General features: G+C 42.3%; 1 protein-coding gene across 1 annotated transcript; it reads left to right on the plus strand.

Annotated features, from left to right (window-relative positions):
• Positions 1–238: 238 nt before the first annotated feature.
• LOC113945776 (D-threitol dehydrogenase-like) lies at positions 239–27,497 on the plus strand. Its single transcript, XM_027640324.1, has 9 exons — positions 239–245; positions 624–856; positions 7,386–7,622; positions 8,967–9,044; positions 10,232–10,448; positions 15,203–15,411; positions 15,937–16,009; positions 21,096–21,213; positions 27,302–27,497. Exons 1-9 carry the CDS (start codon positions 239–241, stop codon positions 27,495–27,497), a joined length of 1,368 nt encoding a protein of 455 aa, XP_027496125.1.
• The last annotated feature ends 456 nt before the right edge of the window (positions 27,498–27,953 follow it).

Consider the following 27,953-nt stretch of genomic DNA (forward strand, 5'->3'; position numbering starts at 1 on the left):
GCCAAGCACTTGTACCTTTACAAGTAGCAATACCCAGGCTTGTATCCCCATATAAAGCCTATTACACTGAATCTATTCCCAGATTCATTCTTCCCAGATGTTCCCATCTTTGGACTAATATATCATCCCAGTGAAGTACTCTTATAATGTATTACACTAATACATTGTTCGAAGGACACCACTGATGATAAATTTCTTAAATGATGGTGCTGTCTGGGGATAATGACTCTAAGAGCAAATGCAAGGTAATGTAGTGATTTTTTTTTTTTTCTTTTAACTGGATTCCAGAAAGAATATGGAGCCATCTCAAAGCCATTTTCATATGGGGGGAATGTTAAAATATGCAATATTTCAAGCACTATTTAACAAGCACTTGAACAATAGCAGCACTAATGATAAAGGTTCTACATTTAAAACCAGTCCCTTTATTCTGTTGTCTTTTAGCTGCATTTTAGATGAAATTTTGTCAGATTCTGTTGTTAAACCCTTACTTGAGAGTGTTTTAAAATTTTTTTCTTTCATTTTTAATGATCACTTAAAAGGCACATCTAATTTTCATTGTTAACAGGGTACCCTCTTTCCTATGGTTTTATTTTTAATTTTTCTTTCTTGTCTTTCCACAGGCCAAATTTTTAGGATGTTTGTTCATATGATCAGAGCCAGGAAGATTTTATTAATTGGCAAGCTTAAAGGCTACAGTATCCTTGCTATTGCAGAGGAATTGCCAGACGATGGCAAAATTTTTGCGTGTGCAGAAGCACCGTATCTGGGAGTGAACAGCCAGGAAGCATTTGATTATTCTTCAGATGGCAAAAAGATAAGCATGCGAGTGGGACCAGTGGCAGACACCTTGGAGGTAAAGTCAGTTTGGAAGGGGAGTTTGGGAGCTCTTGTGCAGAGCACATTAAACCATTTCTGGTAGGTTCTATTTCCTGCATCCAAAAAGCTGGATGGTGGCCCTGGTTCGCTTGCAACTACTTGAACGCGTGGTTGCACTGAGGATATTTCTTATTCACAGTGTATGATGGGACAACTCTATCATACAAAACAGTTGGGTTTTTTCTTTTTAACTAAAATCCTGCAGCTTTTTGATCAGAGGAATCACAACCTCTCAATGTAGGTCAATAGGCTTCAATGACAGTTTTACTTCATGTCGGTTGTTTCAGATCTCTAATTCCAAATATAACAAACAGGAAGAGGGTATCTGTACCCTGCTGAGCCAGCCCTTCAGAAAAGACAGCTTGCTCCCAATGTTCACAAGAATCAGGAAGGTCTTGGAGAAGTTTCTAATTCAGCCACAACTTCTCATTATTTTCCCCCACTGCAAACTCTGTGGGAAATTAAACCCCAATTTCTCACTTCCAGAGCAATGTGATGAGCTTAACACAAATAGGGCATTAGCTGTATTTGTTTCATTCTGACTAGTGACTTTGTCCCAAGAAAGAGAAAAGCTTATGATTGCCAGCAACTCACATTTAATTCCCATTTGATTCTATTTTCAATCTGGTTGTGTCAGTGTGAGCTTGATTGTAACTTTACTTGCATTAACAGGTACCATATTTATTTCCAAAATGAAATGGCCAGGAGCTTTCTGACCTTTGGCTTTCATGACCTCCAAGTTTGATAAGAAAGAAACAAAGAGCTTTGCCAAGTATATGAATAACGAAATGTTACAGATCACCTGCAATGTGCAGCATTTAAAATCCCAGCTCCCCGCAGTGAGTGTGAAATTAATTGAATTGCTGTTGCTCTCTAGTGCCCATTCTGTGCAACTGACTTACTGTGACTGAATTAAAATATCTAGAGGCAGGCAGAGTACATGCTGTGTAGAGATTAAAGAAGGGAGCAAAGACATGAAAATTAAATCCTTAAAACAGAATGTTGCAATTGATTTTATATCCTCCAATTGCAACATGAAGGCACATCCTGACCCTGGTTCTGCAGGTGCTCAGGACTTCAAATACCTCTCAGAGCTCTTGGGAACAGAGATTCTTGTGTTTGGCAGGAGAGACATCCCAGCATGGGGACACCTCTCTGTGCAGGATTTCTGCACTGGGCTCTGAACTTTTTTTGCTCAGTGTGGCAGATGTTTTGTCATTGGTATCAGGACAATCAGGATTGTCCTACAGGTCTAATCCACAATGGCTGTAAATGCTGAAGCAATGAATGTGGTGGCCTCTCTGGTACCTTGGCAATCTGGGCTTCTTGAGGTTTGCCTGGTTGGAGTTGGGCAGCCACGCGAGAACACAGCTGGATGTGCGGAAGAGGCTCAGGCTGTGAACAGTGTGCTGCCTTTTCCCTCCCAGATGGCTGCTTTAGGTTGGAGACACAGCAGGCTTCTGCTGCTGCCCCATGGACATGCTGAAAGGCAGGAGGACAAGGCAGTCACAGGCTGGAGGTGGGTGAGGGATGGCACAGCCGACCTCTCACAGCTCAGCTTCGTGGAGGAGTTGGAGAACAACATTTCTCTCCCCCATGGTCTGCAGGGAGGCTGGTCTGGAGCAGAGCTGGGTAGTGTTTGTTGAGGAGCACTATGACAGTCTGAAGAGCTGGAACAAGCTCTGGCAAGGATTATCTTTGTTGCCCATGGTGTCTGCAGCCCGAGGTTTCATTCTTGTCCCTTTGGAGAAATTAGAGAGCAGAGGTGGTCACCCACCACTTGCTCTTTGGAGGTGTCTGATGCAGTTTTCTTGCTGTGGTGATGATGGCTGAGTTTTGCTTCCAATCTGAGTGCAAGAGGGTAGAATCTCTGCTTATCTGCTGCTCCTCAAATTTTCAGAGTGTTAAGGCAGCACAGCAGTCCATAACAGCACCTTGACCAGGTTCTCTGAAGATGAAGAACATCTCTCTTGATGCTCCTTTGTGTTATCCCACAGCAGTGGAGGAGTCAGCCAGTTCCTCGCCTCCCGTCCCAAATCACAGCCAGCTGCAAAATATCTGAGATTTTGACCAGTCAAGGGATGCTAAGTATCAGACAGGAGCCACAGAGTTCAAGTAGACAGTGGGGTTCTTTCGGCACCTGAGAGCACACTGACAAAAACCCACCTTTCCCACATGTGGGGGATAGACACTGCTGAGCTAGGTGAGGTTTCCACCAAAGTGTGTATCTCACATACACGATGGCACAAGCCTCTGTGCCCAGTGGCTTCAATAATTTCTATGTAATATTTTGAAATGTGGACTGAGGGGAAATTTTCCTTGGGTTCAGTCTCAGGTACTGGTGTTCTTAGTGGGAATTAGCTACCCTTTCAATGTGTGCTGGGCCAGCATTTAAAAACATTTCCCACCAAGGTCCTTAAGTCTAAACTCTGTTGTGCTGTGCCTGGATAACGTGCCTTGCCATGCATTCGCAGCCAGCAAGAGCCTGATCCTGCACAAAGAGCTTCCTTCAATCCCCAGTGGACTTTTCCTTGAACAATGGCTGCAGGATTGAGTCCGGACAGAATGCAAACTACCAGGAAATTATTCTCATCCATGATTTTGATCCTTCCATTTTAAACTGAAAATGTACCACAAAAAATAACACCGTGTTTGCAGCCGATTCTGCTGATTGCAGGGCGTTGTGTAAGCATGTCGGGGTTTGCTTTCTTCTTTTTTCCCTCCTTTTAGCAGACAGAATAGGTGAAGAGGTTGAGCTGCAGATCTCATTTCTCCTGTTTTGCTGCTTGTGAAGTCTGCCAACAGAATCCACCTTGACAAAGTCAAGGACTCTGCGTTTAATGTTGAACTGAGTGAATAAATTATGCATGAAATTGTGTCGGAGTCTCTAGTGTGCTCTAGAATTGCTCCTTTTGATATGAAAGGTTAATTCAGAAAGGAGTCCAAAATAGCTGGAAATTGTGGGGATAAGTGGATAGTATTCACTGTTGTGAGCTGTTATTACTAGAAATTGCATTCCCTCTCTGGCTTCCCTAGAGATTTCGCCTTGCCGGTGAATATAAACTGTACTCAATAGAATAGCATTTAGGAGTAACAAGAGTGTATGTCCACATACAGTAAAATATTCTAATGGTGTTTTAAAAGGAAGCTGTACTTTTTCATGTATTCTGTGTGCCCTAAGGATGGATTGCTATTACATTTAGGTCAAGAACAAGGCGTAGGGAAGGTAATAAGTTTTGAGTACATCTTTATTACAAATATGCTGACTGTATGATCCATATCAAAGGAACTGGGCAGTCATTTTTTTCCTGATTGAGTTTGTATGTGCCTTATGTTGTCTCTGAGAAGGACTCCAATCAGGTTTTCTCTGAGCTTTGGCAGAAGATTCATTCATGTTTTTATTCAGGATGTCCTCTCCCTGGTCTTTTGCTGTATCCATCAGCAGTGCTGCTGTGCCCTTTCTCGTGGTCTCTTTTGGTGTATCTCCTCTATGGAATGCAGTGTTACTCTTTTTTTAATCCAAAAGGAAGTTAATGACTCACTGTAATCAAAAGCATTAATTTTAGCCAAGTTTGCTCTGAATTAAAACTCTTATTGCCATCTGTTACCATCTAAGATGACTCTATAGCAAGGAGCAGGGATTGCACTGTAAACACTCAGGAAATTAGTTTCAGCAGGATATTTTGCAGGCAGATTATTTCCTTCTGGATCTCATCTTTCCTCGCAGTTGGAGTCGTCTGGGTTCTGCCTCTCTCCAAGCAAAGGACAATGGAATCTTCAGCTTACTGTGAGGTCCCAGGCAGGGCCTGGCCCAGACTGTGGTGGGAGGGCAAGGATTGTCAATCCATCTTCTAAAGCCCCCTCATCCATATGGGACAGCAGGGAGTTGTCCTTTTCATCACTGCACCCATCTTTCCAGTGCCTGGCTCTGCAGTCAGAGCTACCAGTAGAGCAGTTTTTTACCTTTCTGGCTGTCTGGGTTCAGCAGCAGGTGCTGCCAGTGAGGAAACCCTCTCCAGTGTTGGACCCTGGCCACAGTTACCACCTGTCTGAGTGATCCCTGCTCTGCTAGCCAAGGAGCTCCAGGAAACAGGGGACTTTCCCCTTCCTGTGCTTGTTTCCCTCCTGCTCTAGAGGCAAAGATGGTTCAAGGAATTTCGTGGATTCCTCTTAGAGTCCTGGAACTGTTTCCAGCTAAATATGGAAAACTCAGCAGCAATTCTGAAGCTGTGGAAACAAGAAACTCAAATGATGACAGATCCCAGCACAAACTCAGACAGTTCCTTACAGGTGTCAGATACTGGGTATTTAGAAGAAATGAAAGGAGCCCAAGTGACCTTCATGGCTGGTCATTCAGGACTTGATGAACTGGCAGAAGAGAAATGCCTTAGAAACCGTGGCCTTGCACACTCAGGCAGGGCAAGGACAAGGCAGGCGTGTGCTGGATACATATCCAACCCAGGTACCCTCGGGGGATGGAAGCTGTGGAGTTAAAAGGTGCTTTATCTGTATCAGAAGACAGATAAGAAGGAGATAAGCTGTCAGCAGGTAGGCAGTATGGAAGGAGGGTTGAAATGAGAAGTCCAGCTAATATCCAAAGAGCTACACAACTCCATATGGACCTAATGAAGCCAATGCATAAAAGTGAGATTCTTTTTCATTAGGGAGCCATACCATGGAGCAGTAGTAACATATGTTCAGCAATGGTCACATCTGCTTCTGAATGTCTGCCCCCCACCTCCTCCACCCAGGAAGGTTACAAGTCAGAAAGTAGTGATAAGTCATGATAATTACTCGAGTTTGGCTTTGGCTCTTCTCCCTGGGGAATGAGACCTCTAATCTCTCTTCCTGATGGGCTCCTTGACCCAGCTTTCATTTTCTGACCCTTCCTGAAGTATCTACATTGGACAGACTGACTGAGGTGCAACCTGATAGAAGATGGTCTTCCACAGTAGCAAAAATGTTCCTGCTGCTTTCCCCCAATATGGCTCAAGAGGGAACCAGGGCAAAATTTTCTTACTGGTAGTGAAATGAAAAGATGAATCCCAGGAAACCAGATGTCCCAGTTTCTGCTCTATTTATTATGAACCAGCATATATTTGGCCTTAAGGTCTTCTTTTATTATAGTGCAGCATCAAAAGGTGTCCTAAATGTGGACTCATGAATGCTTTTGGCAGAGTTTCTCTGCTATTAAGTATCTGCAGTTAAATGTGACTATCCAAGCTTAATTCCCTCACCACTAACCAACTCTCAATGACACCAGTTTGCACAATAGAGGAACTCAGAGCTTCGACGATCCACTTCCCGCTGTTTTCTTGTCTGAACCACACACTCCCCACCCCAGAAAAGCTCCTGAAATCTCTGTTTGGGAACCATCAACCTCACTCCCCAAAACCAACCAGTCTTCACATTCTGTTGCCATTTGCTATTGATGCTTCTGCTGGTACGTCTCAGGGGATCACTCATCACTCGTTGTGTGCGATGTCTCCAAACACAAAAGGGAAATCTGGATGCAAAAAGTACCGTTAAAAGTTGTGATAGAAACAGTGAGTTCTGGAAAACATAATTGTTTCTCTTTTCACTTGAAATGCCAAAACTTTAAAGCATTTCTGTTTGCCGAGATAGGTGGATGAGCTGTTGTTTCATTGCAACGCACACAGATGCAGTTAAATAGTCCCAGATGGAATCTGAAATATTCCATAGCAGCCTCTTGGGCAGCAAGTGCATTAGCTGCCACAGGAGAAGGCTGTAAAGGCTCCCATCTGGTCATCCATCAACACTTTTATACATTATCATCAGCAGCCTGCTTGGAGGGAAGGTGTGCCACATTTCTGAAAATCCAATTAGATGATAGCAGTCAGTTCTCTTTTATCCTCTCTGTTGCTGAGCCATCCAAAGCATTTTTTTAGATTAAAGAAACATCATTTTCCCTCATAGAGTCTGTGCTGCTTTATCTCTATTGTGACCTGTTCTTTTATGTGCTTTATAATTCTATTATTAATTAGGATTTCAACTCTTTTCCTGCTACTGAAGTGGGACTCACTAGTTTGCAATTCCCAGATCTGCCTTATGCCTCTTTTTTTCGCCGGAGTGATATAATTACCACTCTTCAATTTGTTGATAGTTGCTCTTTTGAGAAGAGATAAGTTACTGTGGCCTGTCAGTGGCAGGGTTTGATGCCAGTCCTCTCCCTTACCCTGCTGGATCAACTTGCTTTGACTTGAGGTATGCAGATGTTTCTGTTGTGACTCTCAACACCTCAAGCTGGGATGAGACATCCTCTTTTATATCCTGATTTTCTTTGAGAAGTTCAGGGATTTGTTGCTGTGGAATTGTTTGCAAAGCATGGAAAAACTCCCAAGATCTCCAGAAGTAATTCTAGCAGTGTTGCTTTAAAAGAAAAAATTTTCCTCTTGTTTGGGCTTTATATAAAGGATATTTTAATGGCAAGACTTTAACTTTCAGGTAAATAATTAGTGTTTTCTCTAACATAATTTTTTTCCCAGGCATTACATGCTGAGGACGAGCACTTTGATATAGTCTTTATTGATGCTGATCAAAGGAATGCTGTTCACTACTACAGCTTTGTCATGGATAACCACTTGCTGAGAATGGATGCAGTGATCTGTGTAGAGAATACACTCATGAAAGGACAAGTCTACCTGGAGAATGTATCAGATGAAAATGTACTAGCTGTCAGAAAATTAAATTCAGTGATTAATTCAGATCCTCGTGTTGAGCAGGTTAGTGCAATGCCATTGGTTAAGGTGCCCGTGGTGCTGTATCTATGGATTTTGCAAAGCACTCTTCAAAATGTTTCTTTCGTTGGTGCCATTATCCAGAGGACCTAAAATGAACTCAGATTTTATTGTCATTCACCTCACTTGAGCTCTAGGTATGAGTTTCTATATTCAGGGACAGTCCCTACTCTGTCTACATCTTACAGAGTGTTAAAGGAGAGATAAAAGGGGAGCACTTAAGAGTGAATAATCAGCTCTACAGCACAACCAAGGAACCACCGCTCTGCTTTAAAGGCTCTGGGGGCTGTAGGGCACCACCAGCACAACAGGAGTCAACAAAGTGCTACTCCAGCAGGAAAGAAAAAAAATAAGAGAGAAGTAATAGGATGCACAAACAATATACTGTAGTTTCAGAGGCAATATTAAACACATATCCTTCAGGGCTTTAAAAGCAGGTGTGAGTGGTGCTGCCCCAGGACAGCAGCCACCAGCTCACCCTCATTCCATGGCTGCACCAGGATGGCTGGATCCCCGTCTGCTGTCCTGCACTGTAAGGATGGGCTCGTGGTGGGGTAGGGCAGGTCTGCCACCTCCCACACTCCCCCCTGCCACAGCTCTCCATGGCACAGAGGTGTGCAGCTCATGCCCAAAGTGTTTTGATGTCTCATAGGCTAAATGTCTTTCTCTACCTGTAGGTCGGACACCTCTAAAGGTACCTCCTGTGGTTCTGTATTATTCTATCATCGACACAACTAATAGACAATGTTCCAGAAGCATCAACTTTTGTTTGTAGATGAGGGCAAGATTAATCAGAGTTTTCCATGTCCTGAATCTCCCTGTTAGCCATTGAATGAATGTAAATAGCATGTGGATTCCATATCTGATCTTCTAACACTGTGATAGTCGTGTTGAATTTGCAAAACTGAGTGCAGGTTTCCTCATGATGATGCATGTCCTGCACCCTCATCTGTGGGTGAAGGACAGATGTTCTATCACATGGTGAAGAACAGTATTGCTATTGTGGTTTACTGTAATACTGGACTGTCCTCATGACAGCCTTATCCAGGGAGTAGAAACCCAGCAACCTCAGCAGCTGGTACTGATTTAGAAACTAGAGAACTAAAATTGTGATTTTTTTCCTGTCATTTGTGGAGGCAATGAATTTGAAAGAGGCATGTGAGCAAATAGAAATGCCTGACATATTTGTGTTGGAAGGAATTTCACATAAGAAAAGGAATAGGAGAAGAGCTACTATGGCCTGAGGACTATCCTTCATATCAGTGGAATCTGGGTGACAGAAAGCCAAGTACAAAGCAGTTGAGAACTGTGTGTGCATTATATTTGCAGGTAATTTTACCTGTGCAGAGTGGACTGAGCATCATTCGAAGGATCCCTGTACCTCCAGATGCAGTGATTGAATTCAAGGTGGGTATTTCCTCTCTGTGAGTACTTCTGGGAAACTTTTGACTCTGCTGAGGACAGGGACAATATAATTTTCAGGGGTTTGGTGGCAAGAACCCAAATACATAGTGCTGTTCATCATGGATTTACCAACTTAGGGCTTGGCATTTTTTAGCCTCACTTGTCCAGGTTACACTAAATGCTGATTCCTTGCAAAGTCTTTTGGATCAGCTGATCCTGTGATGAATTTCCAAAGTGGCTGACATGCTGCTCACTGGGTGTCTGTACCTGTTGCTCTCCTGTCCTTCCCATGCAGGGGAGCGTGGGCAGATGGAGCTGGGGTCTGCTGAACCCATACAATATTTCTGAAGTAGCTCTTTTTTCAACCCAAAGCAGCACACAATGCCCTCTTATGCTCTGTGAGCTGACTACTTTCATGGCCTTAGATTTTGCTTGTCCTATGGAAAAAACAAGGATTTTATCTTTCTCCATTTTATGTAGTGGGCATCATCCAGCTGTAATGAAATTCCCATCTGCAATCATAATGGCCTAGCTCAGTAAATGCAGACTCAAACATCCTGATTGTTTTGCGGTTTCTGAGTGCTCCTAAAGTTACACCCACTGGTAATTCCTGGCATTTCAAACTCAGTATTTTAAACATCTTGTATTTTCCATTTTGATTCCAGTTAGGGGGAAATGATGTATGGCAGCTGATCAGATGACAGCTTGGTTTAAGTTATTGGCTGATAATCTTTATTTGTGCACCAGCCTTGTGAAGATATTTTGATTGCACTCTGCTTGAGCAAAATCCTGACTTCGGAATCTTGCTCTGTGTCTTCCTGGAACCAGCTGAGCCTGAGGCAGGATTGGGCCCTGGGGGTAAACTAGTTGGAAGACTTAATCAGTTAGCTTCTAAGACAATGTACCTGATCCATCTCCCTGGGAAACCAGGCTGGGAAATGCCATACCCTACTGTCATGTAAGTGGAGTGGTTAGAGCATCTCCCCAAAGCACAACCCTTCTGTTCCGTTGTCTGGTATTTCATGCTCCTTTTGAGACTAATATTGTCATATGTTTTATATTAATTAATGGGCAAGAAGACATGGATCCCTGTTCACGCTCCTGCCTTGTTCTCACAGGCAAAGTCCTTCACAGGTCTCACTTAGTGAGCTCTACCCCTTATAGGGCAATGTGTGTATGTTTTGTTTCAGAAAGAAGTGGTGAGGGATGACATCTTCTGGGGCCATAACAGGCGGCGCATCCTGGACCGGCTGCGTTTGGATGGCAAGGTGGCCTATGTCACCGGCGGAGGGCAGGGCATTGGCAGAGCCTTTGCTCATGCCCTGGGGGAAGCCGGTGCCAAAGTGGCCGTTGTGGATCTGGTCCTTGCCAAGGCAGAGGCGGTGGTGTGTGAGCTCAGCCTCAAAGGTAAGTGTGGGACTGACCTGTCATGAGCACTGTAATGGGTGGCTTTCCTTCTTCAAACCTGACCTGTTCTCTGCAGTGGAATTACCTTCCATCCAGCTCTGATGGGGAATAGGTTAGAGCAGAAGATGTTCATGCCATGGTCATGAAGCTTCTCCTGCCCTGGCGGTGTTGTCTCAGCAGTCATCAGTATGACACCGTCTGCAAGAGTTATTTATTAATATAAACTTAACTAGAGGCAAAGTGACCCAAATAAAATTCCTTGCCAAGGGTGCCCAAAGGAAACACAGCAGTGAGCCATGACTGACAGGGACAGAGAAGGGTCACCCCTTACGGGTGAGATCTGTATAACCAGCATTGAACAAATCTAGATGGTGTTTCTCAGAGTAAATCATGCAGCGTCTCAGGCTTCACTAAGGACGAATGACAGACATGGGCTACAAACTCACATACCCCTTCCCTGGCACCTCTTCCATACCTGATGTCTGGACCATGAGCCAAAACACCAAAACAAGGTAGATGTGTTGTCAATCTGAATCTCTCATTGCACTCTCAAATTGAAGCAAAGTCATTTTTGAAACACTCTTTCAAACATGCTTGCAAGGTCAGATATAGGAACAAAATATTAATAGATGTAATAACTAAAATCCCCAAGAAGAGGTAGCATCCTCTACAAGCCACTTCTGTTGTAAAAACAGAAAATGTAACATAAAATTAAATTTCCCCCTATAATCGTGATAAACTGCAATTATAAAGGGGAAAAAGAAAACTGGAAATATAGTTTTAATGATAAAAGAAAGGAAGTATTATTCGTTTTATAATTTATTTTGTGAGGTTATACCTGAGCCTTCTTCAAAGTTCAGTACTTCATTGTCTCTAAATGTAGAGCTTTACCCAGGAAATTTTCATATCCCAATTTTGGATAAAGTCAGCAGTATTTGTTTCCATTCTGACTTCCAAAAGGGATTGGGCCATTAAAAACCATATTCTCCAGCAAAACCAGCCCCTGCAGATGCATTTGTATCACCAGTCTCAAGAAGGGCGAGGAATGGTACATTTCTGGGTTTGATACCATCCTGAGCCTCCCCAGAGAACTTCTAAAACAAGATATCCCTGTCTGCACGATCCCAGCTCTGGTAAGCAGGAGACACTTTGCGCTGAGCATCAGTGCAATGGTTAAAGCACTGATCTAAAATAACGAGCTAGAATAGAAAGTGTTCAGTTCCTATTACAAATTCTTGAGTCATCCAGTCCCTCCCCTCCTGAAGCTTGTCCTTCCCTTATGCACCAAAGCCATATGGCCTTGGCACAAAGTAGCTTTGCCCTACACGTTAACTTGCCTTTTGGACGTTTTTTCCCTGTGAGATCCTGCATATCAAGCAGAGCTATTCAGATAGAAATGGGCTACTTGACAGAGCCATGAGACTTTGGATGCCAACAGCCTATTGGAAAACTAACTTAACTTATCTCCAGGGCATTTTTCAGTAGGAGTTTGATCATCCATCCTTCAATGGCTGCCCTACATCTCTGCTCCTTCAGCGGTGGGTTGCAAGCCTGGAGGAGGTGGGGGGGTGTTCCAAAATGCAGTCGGAGAGGTCATGAGGCATAGCAAATATTATTGCACTCTAAAGTAAAGAAAATCTCGCTTCTCACTCTTTACACATCTTTATCCTTTGAGGTCAAATACTATCTATCAACTTGACCAGTGCAGCTGGTCAGGGCACATCTATTCCATCTCATGACGGTTTTTGAGGTTTCAAATTTATTGTCATTCCCTGTTGGAACAAAACCCAAACTTTGTAATGCTTTTGTGAAAGGGAATTATAACCAAATGCCCGTTTTTGGAAAGGATCTGAAAAGGTCAGGTTTTCAATCTCTTTCTCTCCAGAGGTAACTAGAGAGTCTAGCCTGGACCTCAGAAGCTTTCCCTTTAAAACTTTTGTTGAAATCGATATATTTCCATGAAACATTTTGGCTTCAAAGAAGTAACATGCTCTGTTGGAAATAAATTTTGACAAAAAGGTTCAGCTAGCTTTACTCTGAAAATATTCACATGAGTAAATTGAAGAAATCATAATATTAATACATATTTTCCCCGCTATAATAAGGACAAAGGAGCTGTGACTTTTTTTTTTTCCCCTTCTAGGGTTGTAGAAATCTCTAAATCAAAGTTGGAAATGCAGTGCCCCAAGTCATTCCCATATTGATACTTTTTCAAAACATTTTGCTTAAATTGCTTAGAGCTGTTCTGCTTCTTATACCAAGGAGTCCTTTACTGCCTTTTGGGATGGTGCCATCATTTCATGATGAGTTTTAAACATCAGAACCTCTGTGATCTCAGTTTTAGCTTTGTTAGACAGCTCGGGTGTATGTCCCTTGGCTACAGGGGTCTTTGTTTAGAGATCCTGTGTGAATACCTTTTTCAACAGTTGCTAATGGAACCTGACAGAAGAACCGAAAATGATGAAACATAACCAAAAAATCCTAAGGGTTACCTTCCACAACACACACCTCTGTCTTCAGGGGGAATCACTGCCTCTACCCTAAGGGAAGAATTAGTCTGATGGGATTTTTAAAATGTGCATTTTCACTGTAAACTATGCAAATGCCTTGTGCAATGTCACTCCTGATCTTCCTGTCTATATGCAACGTGTTACTTCCATTTACACCGAGAGACCAGAGATGAGTCCTGTGGCAGGGGGACGTGTACATGTCCCCTGCAGAAGGGCACCTCGGGTGGATTTGGCATACCGGTGTCTCTCCACCACAGAGCAACTGGGCTCCACTCCTTCCCCTCTCATCACAAAACTGCCTCCACAAGCATCACAAAACTAGACTGAGGGCTGTGGAGAGGCACTGACTCTGTCATGCATGCAGCAACACAGTCGTATGTTCTGTTTCTTATCTCTGGCTGTGTCTATAGAGTTGAAGCTATTTTTCCACAGTTTATTTATTATTTTTAATAGGTTGTTTGGGGAGACAGTGGAGAGACAGAAAGTGGGTTTTTTCCCTCTCTCTCTGAGTGCAGGGACATCAGCTGAATTGATTAAGGTCAAATGTGGGACTCTGGTTTGAAGTGAGTGTGTCTTCACTGCTTCTTCGCCAGACACTCACACGTGGCACCTTTAGTCTTGTTTTTATGAACTATCTTATAAGATGAAGCCATAAATGGGGTGAGAGTTGGAGGGCAGGTGAAGAGTCTCTCTGTTACCATTAGTAACACGCTTGCACCCGTTTTGTCTGTAAATTGAGAAAGAAAGATTGCAGCAACTCCCTGTGCGTTACACGTCTAGATAACAATTAGGAGGAGCAACGAGGGCTGTCTGGCTATTCTTATTCTTTCAGCATATTTAGCATAAAACCTGCGATAAAATAAGAGGTCTTGTTTTGTGGCAGAACATGCATTCATTTTTTAGTTGGCTGTATTATTTCTCTGCCATGGAAATCAAGAGGGCTGTGTCATCACTGAAGGGCACAGGAGCTCCCATGGCCTGGTGTGGGGAGCACCCCAGAGCAGCATCACCTCAGGGATTGCACTCTGGCAGGCTCCTGAAGGCATTGGAGGTGAGGAGGAGCTTTTCCATCCAAAAGTCTCTTTCCTGACATTTTCTTCAAACACCACTGGGCAATTACTGCTTTGCTTTGCTTTTGTGGAACCCTCCATCTCAAGCTTCGTTTTGGGAGAGTCTCCTATTCTCCTAGAATAGGCTTAAGCCTTCTTTTAAATGCTTTATCAGAATGATCTGGAAGAGAAACCAATGGGGAACAATTTTTCCATTTATATAGAAATAAAAAATCTTACTTTAATAGCTGTAACTTCTTATCTGTGCACTCTTTGCTTGTAGATTGCTGATCCACAGTCCAACCCCCAGTGTCTGCCTCCCACCTCCTGAGTTAAGACCCATTTCACCACAGCCCTTACTGGTGTAAGGGCTTGTTTGGCTTTCTGGATGGATATAATCCCATTCACATCAGGTGCCTCAGCAGGCTGCTTATGTTGTTTAATAACAAGTGTATATAAAGGTGATTTTTATAATAAATTAAATGAAGTTATTTATGGATCAGCACTGGTGCAAAAGTCAAGAACTGGATTTTTCGAGGAAAAAATCACTATGGCATGTTTCAAATCTGGTAAATCTCTTAACTTCTGACTGTTTGCACTATTCTGGCAGTGTGATTTGCAATAAATAAGGCCAGGCAATGTGACTACCATACCTATGCACCTGAAGGTATTCCCAGTTAGCTCTCCCACCTAAAACTGGTTTGGTTTTGTCTGAGGCTTCCAGCTGTCTGGATGCTGTAGTTCATCCAGAGAGCACTTTGGGGACAAATTAATTTGATTTCTGGAGCATCTCAGGGGGACATGGCATAAAAAAAGCATCTGTAGAGCTGCTGATGGATGGGAAAGCTGCAGTTGAGGGTTTGGACAGAAGATGGTGCAGTGTTCCAAGCTTCGTCCTGCTGGAGTGGCAGCCTTCGCTCCCACAGCTGGGCTTTAGGTTGGTCTCCAACAGGCAAAGCTCGCACCAGTCAGCAACTTTATTATAACAGTTTTGCAGTAACAAACGCACGCTTTGCTACAATTTGTGCAGCAGTGAATGAAGGTGGAATATATATGCAACACAGTTATATATGTAAAATATATCTCTATATAAAATGTCTCTATATATGCATTGATAAATAGTCACAAAATAGATTTTTTTTTTTCTTTCCCTGAGAATTCCTGTACTGACTCCATCACTCTGATGTTAACACAGGGATTAAAAGCCTTGCCCTGGCAGTGGATGTAAGCAAGCCTGAGGATGTGCAGAGGATGGTGGATACAATCGTGGCTCGCTGGGGCACGGTTCACATCGCGTGCAACAACGCAGGAATCAATCTGAACTCTGCAAGTGAAGAGACTTCCCTAGAGGAATGGGACAAAACTTTTAATGTTAATTTGCGAGGATTATTTTTGTGCTGTCAAGTAAGTGTGAAATGCTGCACTGTTTTGTTTTGGAAATGGGTAATAATTTTCTAAGTACTTACTTGATCAAGACTTAATAACACTTTATTACGAATTATCGTAATAAAATTGGTCCTAGTTTGGCTGGAGTTAAGGGAAGACTTGCAGATTTCAACTACAGATTTTGGTCAATGTTTCCAAAAGCAGCTGGTACTTACTGGCTGCCCAAACCCAGGCATTTGAGAATGGCAAAAACTTTTTGAAGGGTCATTATTTGGCACATCCAGAAAACCAAAAAGCTTTGTGGGGGTAGTCCCAAAATTAGTGATTATTTTGAAAAAATATTACCAAGAGCGAAGAGGTGTCAAACGGCAAAGGGATTTTTCCTGCATCAGCCATTTTTATACTAAGTTTTTAGATCAAGTGCTTAAAAAAAATGTGTTAGCACATCAACTCTTCTGAAAAGTGAAGACTAATTTATTATCATGTCATTATTAGCACAATCACAGAAAGGGTCACTGGTCTTTCCTTTAATTTCTGTCACAGGCTGCAGGCCGCATTATGCTGAATCAAGGATATGGGAAGATAATTAACACAGCATCTATGGCAAGTTTAATAGGTGAGTGATGAGAGCTAACAGTTGTGCTTCAGAATCCATATTTTAATTACTACCGATGCTATTTGAATCAATTAAACCTGTATTGGGAAGGAGTAAATCACTGACATTTCGTATTAGAGGAAATGTACTACAAAATTTTTATTGATATCATTTTTCAACATTTATCTGTCCTCAATGTTTTAGAGCACTTATTACTTTTTATAGAAGAGGTGGAGTCACCTTCTGTGACTCCATTGCATGGATGGCATGGGAAAGGTGCTGGTAATCCTCCCCATTGTTCCAGGCAAACTCCTTGGCGTGTGGGAAGCTGAGCCCCCGAGGTGTTTAAAAGCCACCCAAGAGATTTAGTGCCAGTTTTTGCCCCAGTACCCGTGGGTTTTATAACTTGCTCTCACCAACAGGTGCCTGCACCAGCGCTGCTGAATCAGCAGTGTCATCAAAAGCGCCAATAAACCATTGTAACATATGGAATGAAATCCCTACTGCTGAGCTAATCTGGAAGGCAGTTACATGCTGGTGAGCTGAAGCCCATGTAACAAAAATTGATCAATTACACGAATTAAGCATAGCCCTTTAGGAATTTATTTTATTGGTCTGGACATCTGTTGCAGTATTGTCCAAATCCAAAAATCAAATGGTGCCTTGGGTTGCCAAGTTAGGCAAGAAAATCTAGTAGCTATAAAAGTACAACTGAAAACCCCTGTATTAATATCATGTCCATCTGCTGAATGTTACATAAGTATGCAGTCTTTATATTTTCCTTTGGAATAACATTTATTTTTACTGTGCCCAGTTTGACATTCTATGACATTCTGCTCAGTTTATTGCACAGTAACTTTAAATGTTTCTTCAAAAATCCATTTACAATGTTGTTGTTAATATTTTTTCAAGTGTCTTTACCAGCTGTTTTACTTTTGCTTAAACACAGGCACCATCCCTTTGCCTCGGCTTTGTAAAGTCACAAAATCTCACAAAGAAAGGTAGTTTTTAAAAGAATGTAGGGCTTTAAATTTCAAACACACCAGGCTTTCCTGCTCTGCACTCTGCAGTCGGGCTCTGGTCTGTGCTTGGCTGTCACCATCCACATCACTATCACCAAGCAAAATTTCCTGGGAGGTATTCCACTCTGAAGAAAGTTAGGAAGCTTTAGGAATTGGCACCAACTGAGGATCTGTTGGTTTGGCACACTGTTCCCAGTCTCACTGCAGCCCAGCAATGGTCTCCACTGCTTAAGGAGAGGCTTTTTCCAACTTTTCTGTCGGGCCTTGGCACAGCTCTGCTGAGCTGGGAGGTGATGCCATTCCACCACTGCATCCATCTCTGCCCCACTTTGAGGCTGCACCTCCTTGGCTGGTGAGTCAAGCCCAGAGATTCACCTGGAGATCACATTTGTGGGAGTACTGGTCTGGAACAGAAATGAATGTTGGAAAGCAGCCCTGAGAGGAGCCTGGAAGGGTCATCCCAAGATGCATTTAAATGTCAGTAAAAGTCAATGTGTGCTAGGCCAAAAGTTAAGAGATGAAGAGATGTGTTTACCTTCTGAACCTGTTTGAATCTTGGCATTGAAAAAATCTAGTAGTTATGAAACTACAACTGAAAACCACGATGTTCATATCATGTCCATCTGCTGAATGTTAAATAAATATGTTGGTTGGTTGGTTATTTAAGTATGTTGGCCAACTGGCATAGTATGAAATGTTTCTAGAAATAGTTAGGGGATATTTTTTTTGTTGTTGTTGTAGGTTGAGTCCTTCCTCAGAGATACAGGAAAATGAGGAGACGCTTAGCAGGATAGGGAGGTTTTTGTTTGTGATTTTTCCAGATTCACTGCTCAGAATCAGTTTTAATTAATTGAAGATAAGCCGCATACATTTTGCATATGTGCATTTTGATTCTGGTATTTCACTGGAATTATTCCAGGCATACGCTCCAGCAGCGGCGGCGAGGCTGCTGCAGCTCAGCAGTTCACACAGGTGTAACTCAGAGCTGTGATTTTTACAGTGAATATCTTTGGTGGTAAGTGGTCTGCTCTGCTCTGTCTGTGTGCACCTCTAATTAGCATTATGTGGCTGCTTCAAGGTCAGCCTAGAAGCCTGAGGCACTGAGCAAGGTTGCAAAACCAGAGCGTCAGGTTGTTGTGGTTTACACCCCACAGCCCTCTGCTTGCTCCCCCCTGGGATGGGGGAGATAATCTGAGAAAAGAGTTAAAACCTGTGGGTTGAGATAAAGATTGTCTATTAGGAAAGAAAAGGAAGGGAAAATAATAATAAGGATAAAAGAATACACAAAACAGGTGATACACAATGCAGTTTCTCATTACCCACTGACCAATGCCCAGTCAGTCTCCCCAGCCAACTCCCCTTAGTTTTATTGTTCAGTATGATGCCATATGATCTGGAATATCCCTCTGGTCAGCTGGAGTCAGTCATCCTGGCTGTGTCCCCTCCCAGCTTCTTGTACCAGCTCCCAGCCTCCTGGCTGGCAGGGCAGCACAAGAACTGAAAAGGCCTTGATTTAGAGCAACAACTAAACCATCAGTGTATTATCAACATCATTCCCACTCTAAATCCAAAAATCTGTAGCAGCTACTGGGAAGAAGATTAACTCTATTCCAGCCCAAACCAGGACACAGGTGTTTAAAACATAATGCAGCTGATGTTGGCAGAATTATATCTGGGTCCTCCTATCGTCTCAGTCTTGAATAGGAGTGAGTGTCCTCGCTTCCCAGAAGCCTTAATAATTCAGATTTTTTTGGTGACACTGCTGGAGGCATAGCTTCATTCACAAACTCTAGCCCTGTTTTGTATGAGTTTGAAGGGTTGCAGATTTGCAGTGGTCTGTAAGAGACCACTGTAGGTAAGGGGAGAGGAGGCGGTGCAGGGTGCTGAGCTGCTGAAAGGCCATCCAGTGCCAGAGCCTTGCAGTACCTATTGGCTCCTGGAGCTTTTCTAAAAGAGAGGGCTCAAGTGTCTCAGAAGGGGGAGTTACCTTACTTAGGTATTCTTACAAAGACAAAAGCATTTACAAGGAAGGACTCTTGAAAATCCTGTGTCGGCACCCACCCCATATCAGAAGCTGGTTCTCATAGCTTGCAGCAACTCGTTCTCACCCACATGCAGAGCTGGTGCCAGAACTCCCATCCTCTTAGCAAACACCAAATGATTTATCACAGAGAGACATGTTTGGAAAATTTAGCAAAGAACTGCTTTTGGGAGGTTACGAGGTTAACTACCGAAGTTGTATGTAACCTGGAGCTGGAGCATGGCAATTAATCAAGAAATTACATTCCACATCTTTTTGAGAGCCCCCACATCATGCTGTTTCGGGGGGCAACAGGCATACACAGAGGGCAAAGCAGTTCTGCTGGTCAGAATGCAAAGTATTTCATACTGAACAAAACAGGAACACAGAATAAATGCTGGCAGAGGAGGGCCATGGTGTGTAATGATCTTTGTAGCAAGGAAAAGGCCTCTGAATTCTGAGCAAACCTTCAACACATGCAGAAAAAACCAAAACACTAATTACTGCTCCCATCACATGTGTGCTTTAAATCTATTCACAAACATCTATGTTCAAGGCAAAGGTCCTTGTTCACATGCTCGGTAATTTGCAGCAGGGCTTCAGGCTCTTTCAGAGTTCACATAACTCAGTTATCATCTTCTTTCCACCCTTTACATTGACGTATGCAAACCCAATAGTTTTAGTCAATAAAAGCAGTAGTGGGTCTGTTGGGATGCCATGGGTGGGAGTGATCTAGAGCTGATGCATCAACTTAATTTATTAAGACCAATTTAATGCCATCTATCAGTGCTGCTTGTGTGCTTTTATGCTGTGAGTTGGGATTTGCCTGCTGAACCTCACACAATCCCAATGATTACCTTTCTTCCAGGGTTCAGTGTTATCCAACCCCACAGGCTGGAATTGCCTGTCTTTGTGACTACTGATTTTTAGCCCTGATTTTCTCCACACTCCCTCCCTGAGAGTCAGCAACTCAGTGACACTTAGCACTGATATGGAGCTAATTATGGATTGGTGCTTTGCACTGGATTTGTTTAATGAAGTCCTAATGGCAGCCAAAAAACTCCAAGGAGAGACACTTTGTGAGTGTAAATCCCAACAGCTGGGCTGACTTGGTTTGACTCCCATGGGTTTAAAGCACTTTACACCCACTGGGGATTTATCCTTAAGTAGCTTTCATGGAGCTGGTGAGGGGCAGAGCCAGCAAGCACACAGCACTAGCAACCTTGAACATTGTAATTAGCAAGCCGATCATTTTCTGTCTCTGACTGACATGTGACACCTCTGAAACATTTTCAAAAGCTTCAGATTTTGAAAGTGGTGGGTGTTCTGAATTTTTTGGGATGCACCTGTGATCACATCCACACAAACATGTGATGTATTTGCTTCAGATAATGTGATATATTTGCTTCAGACTATGGATAATTTAAAAATTAGGGAGAATAATTTGTTCCAAGAGGTTATATATAATATGTTATATAAAATCTATTATGCACTTACATCATATTGTATCGTATAATGTCATATCAAACAATTTAATATGTTGCATTACATTATATCATACCAAATAATGTACTATATATAAATAATAAATAATATTTATATATTATAACAGACAGAACACATAATATAGTATTAATCATATAATGCATTATCACTATATGATACTATATTAGTATTACAGTGCACAAATATATAAACATATATGTGTATAATATGTGAATGTGTATGATTATTGATCTTTCTTGGGAGCAGCCAAGTATTGCATATCTATGTTTAATACATTGGGTTTGGCTTTGCCCCAAAATGGGGCCTTTTATATTTCTTTATTTATTTCTATTTTTGCCTTTTTTTTTTTTCAGTAGACCAGCTGCTGAGGCACAAATTTTAGGTGGCAAAATAATATTTAGAATCTTGCATTGTGAGTGGCTAAATTCTTACTCTTCCCTACCTACCATCGGGAAAAATGTCAAATAATTCATCTCAATGCAAGCAATTGTCTGTGTAGCACCTGAGCTGTCTTAATTTGGGAAGAATAAATAATTTTCTCTTTCTGAACCCCTTGCAGTCCCGCACCCACAGAAGCAGTTGGCGTACAACGTCTCCAAAGCCGGGGTCGTAAAATTAACACAGACGTTGGGAACCGAGTGGGTTGACAGAGGAGTAAAAGTCAACTGCATTTCCCCGTAAGTAAAACACAGCCTCATTCCGGAACTACAAAGGGAATGAAATGTTCCACAAAGCTCATATGAACACTATCTCAGCAAATAAAGTTTCTAATTAGCAGGTGGATTGCATCCCTTTTTATGTTGTCTTTTCCTTAACAAAGGTTTAAATACTTAGAACCCAACCTGCTCTGTTGCTGTGTATACTCAGGGATTTAAGGAGAGGTTTTAGCATTTGATAATAGGTTTTCCAATAATGTGAAGGGTAGTTTTTAGCATTTCTCTTCTAGATGAAATATTTCCTTAGTCTGTCCAAGCCTTCTGTGGTTAAAGAAAAGGTTTTTGACACTTAATAGACAATACTTCTTTCCCCTTTTCACTTGAGGCAAATATATAGGTTCTTTAAAAGCTACATTATATTGCTGTAATTGAGCTACTGTTCAGCTCTGACAATCACAGGAGGCCAGGTGTAGTTTTGTATATATGTATATGTTTATTACAAATTAAGCTTCCCTTATTTTTAGAGACTTCAAGCTCTGTGTTTTATGATATTTATTCACAAAGGAAGGTTTTCTTACTAGACGTACTTCGTGTCTTCCTGTTTCTCACACACATACCCAACCCAGTCATTTTATTAAACAATTAACAGTGCATGATAGTGCTGAGCAGAAACCCAAGTGGGTAGCGTTAATTGGAAGCGGTCAAATTCCGTAGACCATTGAAGTCAATCAGAGTAAGTAGGAAGGGCAGGATTTTAACCCAGGAGTTAAATCGTCATAATGAAGATAATAATGTACATCAAATTAGGGAAAACAAATTGCATATTTTAATCCACAAAGTGGAGTAAAAAAAAAATAAAAACACAGAACTCAATGGCAAGTGCCTCTGTTTTTACTGCCGGTCTGCTCTCCCCTTGCTTGTGCTAGCTGTCTTCCTTATGATTATTTATTACTAATTATACCAGTGACTCCAGCCATCACTCCATGTGATCCACAGATTCTTTCAACAGCATCTTACTTCCTAATGGGATTTTCCCCATGCCAGTCCTAGCAGCACTGTTATAGTGTTCCCACAAGTAGCGCTAGTGAATTTACACTGGCTTTCGGGAGTCGGGGGAGATGAAGGGATTAGGAAAGCTCAGCAGGACCTGGCAGGAATTGTATCTGAAAACACACAGGTAATCTGTACCAACAGAAGTGGGATAGTAGAGCCACATTCACGGCAATTACAGGTGAGAAGGCTCTTAGAGGAGGAATTACCCATTTTGCGGGGGCTTCCATAAATTAAAAATATAGACATCAAATATCAAAATGCCTTGTTTTGTACAATTTGGGAGCATACAGTCATACTTGAAGAAGTTATGTCTCTGGAGGCAGTTGTGAGAGCATGGAGAAAAAATAGTCATGTTTCTACTTTTCAAGGGTTGCATATTGATCACCCCTACCTGTCTTAAACTCTAGCTCTGAGCTCAGAATCCTACTACAGGAAGGGATGTTTCTTTGTGGAGGAATAGCCAGGAAGGGCACACAGAGGACAGATGTTTTGCTGACTCTGAGGTCCCCTGTTCTGGACAGAGCAGTTTCCCCTAATGCAGCTGGGAACCTGGATTGATCCACCCCAGAGCTGGACAGTTTTCCTAATGGTAATTCAAAGCTCTGACTGAGCCTCTCATGGTGGGCCTGTCCTGGGGAGCTCTGAGCAGCGTTCAGAGGAAGGAGCCTGTGGTGGTTCACAGAGCTCAGATACCTCATCACCATAAGCAAGAGCCATGTATACTTCAGAGTGAGTAACTACTCATGTTTACCTTTCTGCCCATGTGAGATGTGAAACTGCATTTCAGTGCAGATTTGGACCCATTCCCACAACTGTGGATCCTACCAGTGTCATTGTCTCTTGATATGACTCACCAAGACACAGGGACATCTTCAACCCACTTGATCTGGGTAACCAATGCTGGGCAGGAGCCACAGTGCAACAGCACATGTGTCAATGCTATTGTAGTTGAAACATCCTCCAAAAGCATAAGTCTTGCTGAACATGGATGCCCAACCTAGCACATAGTCATCTTATAATGGGAGAGGATTTTGAGGAGTTTGAAGAGCACAGATGTAGATATAGGGCATGATGGTACCCCAAGATCATCTCTGGACAAGTAAAATATCTGTGTCCTTAAGTACTTTGTCCCTCCCACTCACGATTGCATTAATGCTTCAAGGCACTCTGAGCATGTCTCTGTCTGAAGGTCCAAATGCTCCAGCCTGGCCTTAGACATTATTTCACCATGCAAACCTTCTGGCCTTTTCCCCCTCTTCCTATCTGGTCACTTTTTATCAACTTAATTTCTTAATGAGTGCATAAAACTTATGCAGAGCAATGCATAAAAGTTAGCAATGCATAAAATGTTATGGCAGAGTTCTTAGGATGATTTATTGCATTTATAAAATTGAAGATTCAGGCTTCTCTTGCCAGCCAAGCAAGCCTGGGGAGAAGGTGGCTGAGACTCCCTGGATGTTTTGGCTGACTTATCCTGTTGCTATCATGGAAACTGTGTTCAGTCCTTCTGCCCATCCAGTGCCATCGCCTGTAACCTGTTAAACAGCTGATGCCAACAAAATTAATAAGGTGCTGGAGTCTTTCTGGAAGGGATGTGAGGGTCAGGCTGCAGAGGGAACATGGCTGTGAATAGGGACCTTTACAGAGCACTGACTGGTGGCTGTTGCTCAGCTGTCTCCATGTGTTTTAGTCTCCCAGCACATGTGAAGTGTGTTGAATGTGATGGAGGAGAGGACTTTGGAGGGTGCCTGGTTTTTAGCACGTGCAGCATTGGAACACTTCATTTTTCAGCCATTACACTGAATCAGTGTCTATTTTTTGTGGGTAATTGCTGCTTCTTTCTTGATTTGCAAGACATAATATGCCATAATGTGATGACCTTCCAGATGGGCAACTGGAAGTTGATCTTGAGGTCAACTTGCAGCCAGGACAGCTTGTTAGAGACCCAGTGAAACTCAGCAGTCCTGAGGGATGAACCATGTTCCCCACTGATGGGCTGCAGGGATTTGGGTTGGAGGTGCCATAGGCAAAGAGGGTTTGTGTGCCCTGTGTCTTTCCCTGCTCCTCTGGGGCAGCATGAAGGCAGCTGCACGGTGCTGTAGCAGGCTTGTAGCGTGGTGGGTATGAGCAGTCAGAGAGCATGTAGGGCAGGATCACTGCAGGTTTTGGGTACACCCCATCAGGGGGGACAGAGAGGGAGAGCTGGCAGGAGAAGGAGCACCCCAGCATCACCTGAAGGCATCCCAATTAAGCAGCATTACTATCCCCATTAAGCAGCAGTCGTTGCTGGTAAGTATCTTTGGACTTAAATCTTAATTCCTTGGGAGATGTCCCAATTAAGTGGATCTTGTGATTAAACACTTCCTGATTAAGTGGAGTGTACTTAACTCATTCAAATTAATAACTCATCTGAAAGAAATCAAGTTACACACAGATGGAATCTTTTTTTGCTCTCATTTGGGGATTGAGTGCACGTAACAATTCCAGTTAAGTATCTGGTAAGTGATATTTTTCCTAATGTGTCTCTCGAAGTGGAAATGTTTTAGGCAATTGTTTTTTTTTTTGGCGGTCTTTTTTTTTCCCTAATGTCTCAAATCGTCCTGTGTATCAATAATGAAATATTGATGCTCATATCTAATGTTAAGGAACCAGCAGTTTGATATTACATTGACGTGCAACAGAAAGTACTGATAGGCTCAGCACTGCATACGAGATGAGGTAGGGAATTAATGCATTGGCAGTTGTCTTTGCTGGAACTGGTTAGAAGCCAACTAAAATCTGCCTAAAAGGGTTCGACAACATTAAGTTGCCCAATTTGGCACCAAAGCTTTCCCAGAAGATGTGTAGTATCAATGACATGCCTAATATTTATAGTGCCATCAGTATGTGTGTTTGCAACTTTTAAGTTTTGCGCTATATTTTTTTCTCATTTCTATAATAAAAATTTGTAATGAAGTTTGGTTACACATCTAAATTTTTGCTTCTTGAAGTGAACATAAAGAAAGGTCCAGCGACAGCCACAATGCAGCAATTCACAGGCTGCAGTGATCAGATTAAAGATCATTTTTCTGAACAGATTGAAAAATGTCCTCTTTTTAGCAAAATCTGTTGTGCTGAAGGATTGTGTGTCTTACTTCCTAATCTGCATTCCCCTGGGGTTAAAATATATCTGTAAATGGAAAAAAAGCCCATTACAATCATATGGATCTTATTCTGGTCTCTGATACTGTAAAACCAGAGTGATGATGATGGGGATGGTTTTGTGAGCACAGTGAGAGGCACGTATGGAAAAGGAGTCCAATATATTTCTTATCTGCTGCTCAAAGCACGTTTCTCTCTGAAGAAAACCAGTTCTCGAGGAGTTTGGAAAAGCAAGGAGGGAGAGCAGGAGGCTGTGCTTGAAGGAAATAAGTCCACAGTTCTATACTGGAATGTGCTTGGTTTTGTTACGTTGCCAGAACTTAAACAAGCTGCATTGCTCACTGTTTCTGAACTGTTCTGCTCTTTATTGACAATTACAGTAAAAAATAAAGCTGATATTTAAATCCTGCCTGATTAGTGCAAACAGAAATGTTTGGGGGAAAATCTGAATTAGTTCCACTTCGTAACAGAGTAAATAGAAGATTTCAGCCTTCATTTAAAACAAAAGGTAGATCTCATACCCAGAATCCAGTCTGACTCAAAAAATTATTTCCTTGGAAGTCTAAATTGGGATGCCAATGAAGTTTCAGAACAAAACGGGTATTTTTATACTTTGTTCATTTCATATTTATCACTAGCTTGTTTGCTAATTTTCATTTGCAAGAGGCAATTCTTCCAGCTAACTGGCTGCCTCAATGGGCCACTGATTTCTTTGAAGTGACAGTCTGTAAATATGCATAAAAAAGAGATGCAATTAGCGTGTGTGTGGTTCAGTGCAGCCTGATTTCATTGGCAAGTTTACCCACAGTGTTGATAAGCTACATTATCTAGAAAATTGGCCGCTGAAAAACAGCACCTCTGATTGCCAGCAAAGGTTCCAGATAACAGGGTGCTGAAGAGAAATATAATTGAGGTTGAATATGTTAACCAAGGTGTCACATGCTCCTTAGAAGCGCTAATTTATCAGCATGTTGGAATTTTTATTAACATTTGGAATGCATTTCTACCACACTAATGAAGTGGAATTGGCAGTTCAGGTTTTAGTTATTGTCATTTCTGAGAAGTTAAATGTAATTTCTCGTTAGACACAGTTATGTAAATATATTTGTTCAGGGGCTGAAAAAATTATACATTTCGCAAAATACAAATATGTTGTTAAGGAGGAGTATGACAAATCAGTTGCAGTTAAAGTCAGAAAAGCCAGCCAAATGTTCGCCCTGCATTGTGCTTCCTGCAGCATCACTCATTTTTAGGGCACCTGAAAAAAATGAACTTAGCAGAGTTTTAACTCATTGATGTAAAAGAGGAAAAACAGGTAAATCAGTGTGATATGTTGGGGTGTTGGTTTAAGGGGGAATCGCACTGGTTGTGCTGTGCTTATCCCTGCCTCTCCTTCTTTGTGTGGAGTGGGTCTGGTGCCCGGAAGGGTGCTGGCTTTTGTTTCCCTCATTTTTTGACATATGGGAAGTTGGTCTGTTTTCAGTTTCTGGGCTGTACACAAACGCTGTGTGACATTATGCTGCGGAGCGATGAGAAGAGAAATTGGTAGAGGGACGACAGTTCCCAGGAGCCGCGACAGACCCGACTCAAGATGCTTTCGATTCCAATGCCATTCTTGTTTTCTAGAAAAAAAAATTAAACTGGTGACCTTAAAGTAAGGGACTTCTGCTATTAGCTAAGCAGATAGTACCTGTGCACTTGCTTTAAAGGAAACCTCTAAGCTGCCGGTCAGCAGTGAAAGGCAATGACAGGAAAGTTTTCATCATGACTTTCAGCAGAGGCAGAGCAGGTCTGATGTGCTCATCTCATCTCCTTTGTGTTATTCCATGGTTTTCCCTTCTGAATTAACATCTCAAACCCCTGTAAGTGGTGCCTTTTCTTCTTCCTAAACTCTTGGTGTGTGTGCTCCTTGTAGGGGCATCGTGGACACTCCACTCATCCGCTCCAAGGAGCTGCGGCCGCTGGTGCAGCGCTGGATGGGCGACATTCCCGCCGGGAGGCTGGCTCAGACCACCGACCTGCAGGCTGCCGTTGTCTACCTTGCCTCTGAAGCCTCTGACTACATGACAGGCCACAATCTAGTCATCGAGGGCGGACAGAGCCTATGGTGAGGGGCATCCTCCAGCCTCCCCTCTCAGAGACACACAGGTCGCTTTGGAAAGTGCGTATTAGAGTTTAGCTTAGTCCCAGCTTTGGCTTGTGTGACTAAGTAGCCAGCTAATATGAAATTATTGTTTTCTTCTTTTGGGTGTTAATTTGGAGACTTGTATAATGCAGAGGGAAAAAAAGGCAATCTTTCAGTTCCAACATTTTTGTGTTTTTCACTATGCAGTCACATTTCTGTTAAATTAGTATTTAATGATATAAAGGCACATTTACTGCAGTGAGATTCAGCTATTATTTAGTTTAACAGGGGGCATTTTTAAAGCAATCAATATTAGCTGGTCTGTGTAGTTTATTGTTCTTAGGCAATTTTTTTTGTATTCAAGTTGTTCCAGTGACATCTGTGCGTGGTGAAAAACAGTTGGATGTAGTGTTAAAAAAAATAAATTAGTTCATTACATTTG

The sequence above is a fragment of the Corapipo altera genome, unplaced genomic scaffold, assembly GCF_003945725.1.
Source record: "Corapipo altera isolate COAL_440 unplaced genomic scaffold, ASM394572v1 55, whole genome shotgun sequence".
Taxonomy (NCBI): domain Eukaryota; kingdom Metazoa; phylum Chordata; class Aves; order Passeriformes; family Pipridae; genus Corapipo; species Corapipo altera.

Coding starts and splice junctions, on each gene's coding strand:
- LOC113945776 (XM_027640324.1), top strand. Junction 10,449..15,202: donor GTGTGAGCTCAGCCTCAAAG/GTAAGTGTGGGA, acceptor ATGTTAACACAG/GGATTAAAAGCCTTGCCCTG. Junction 21,214..27,301: donor AAAGTCAACTGCATTTCCCC/GTAAGTAAAACA, acceptor TGCTCCTTGTAG/GGGCATCGTGGACACTCCAC.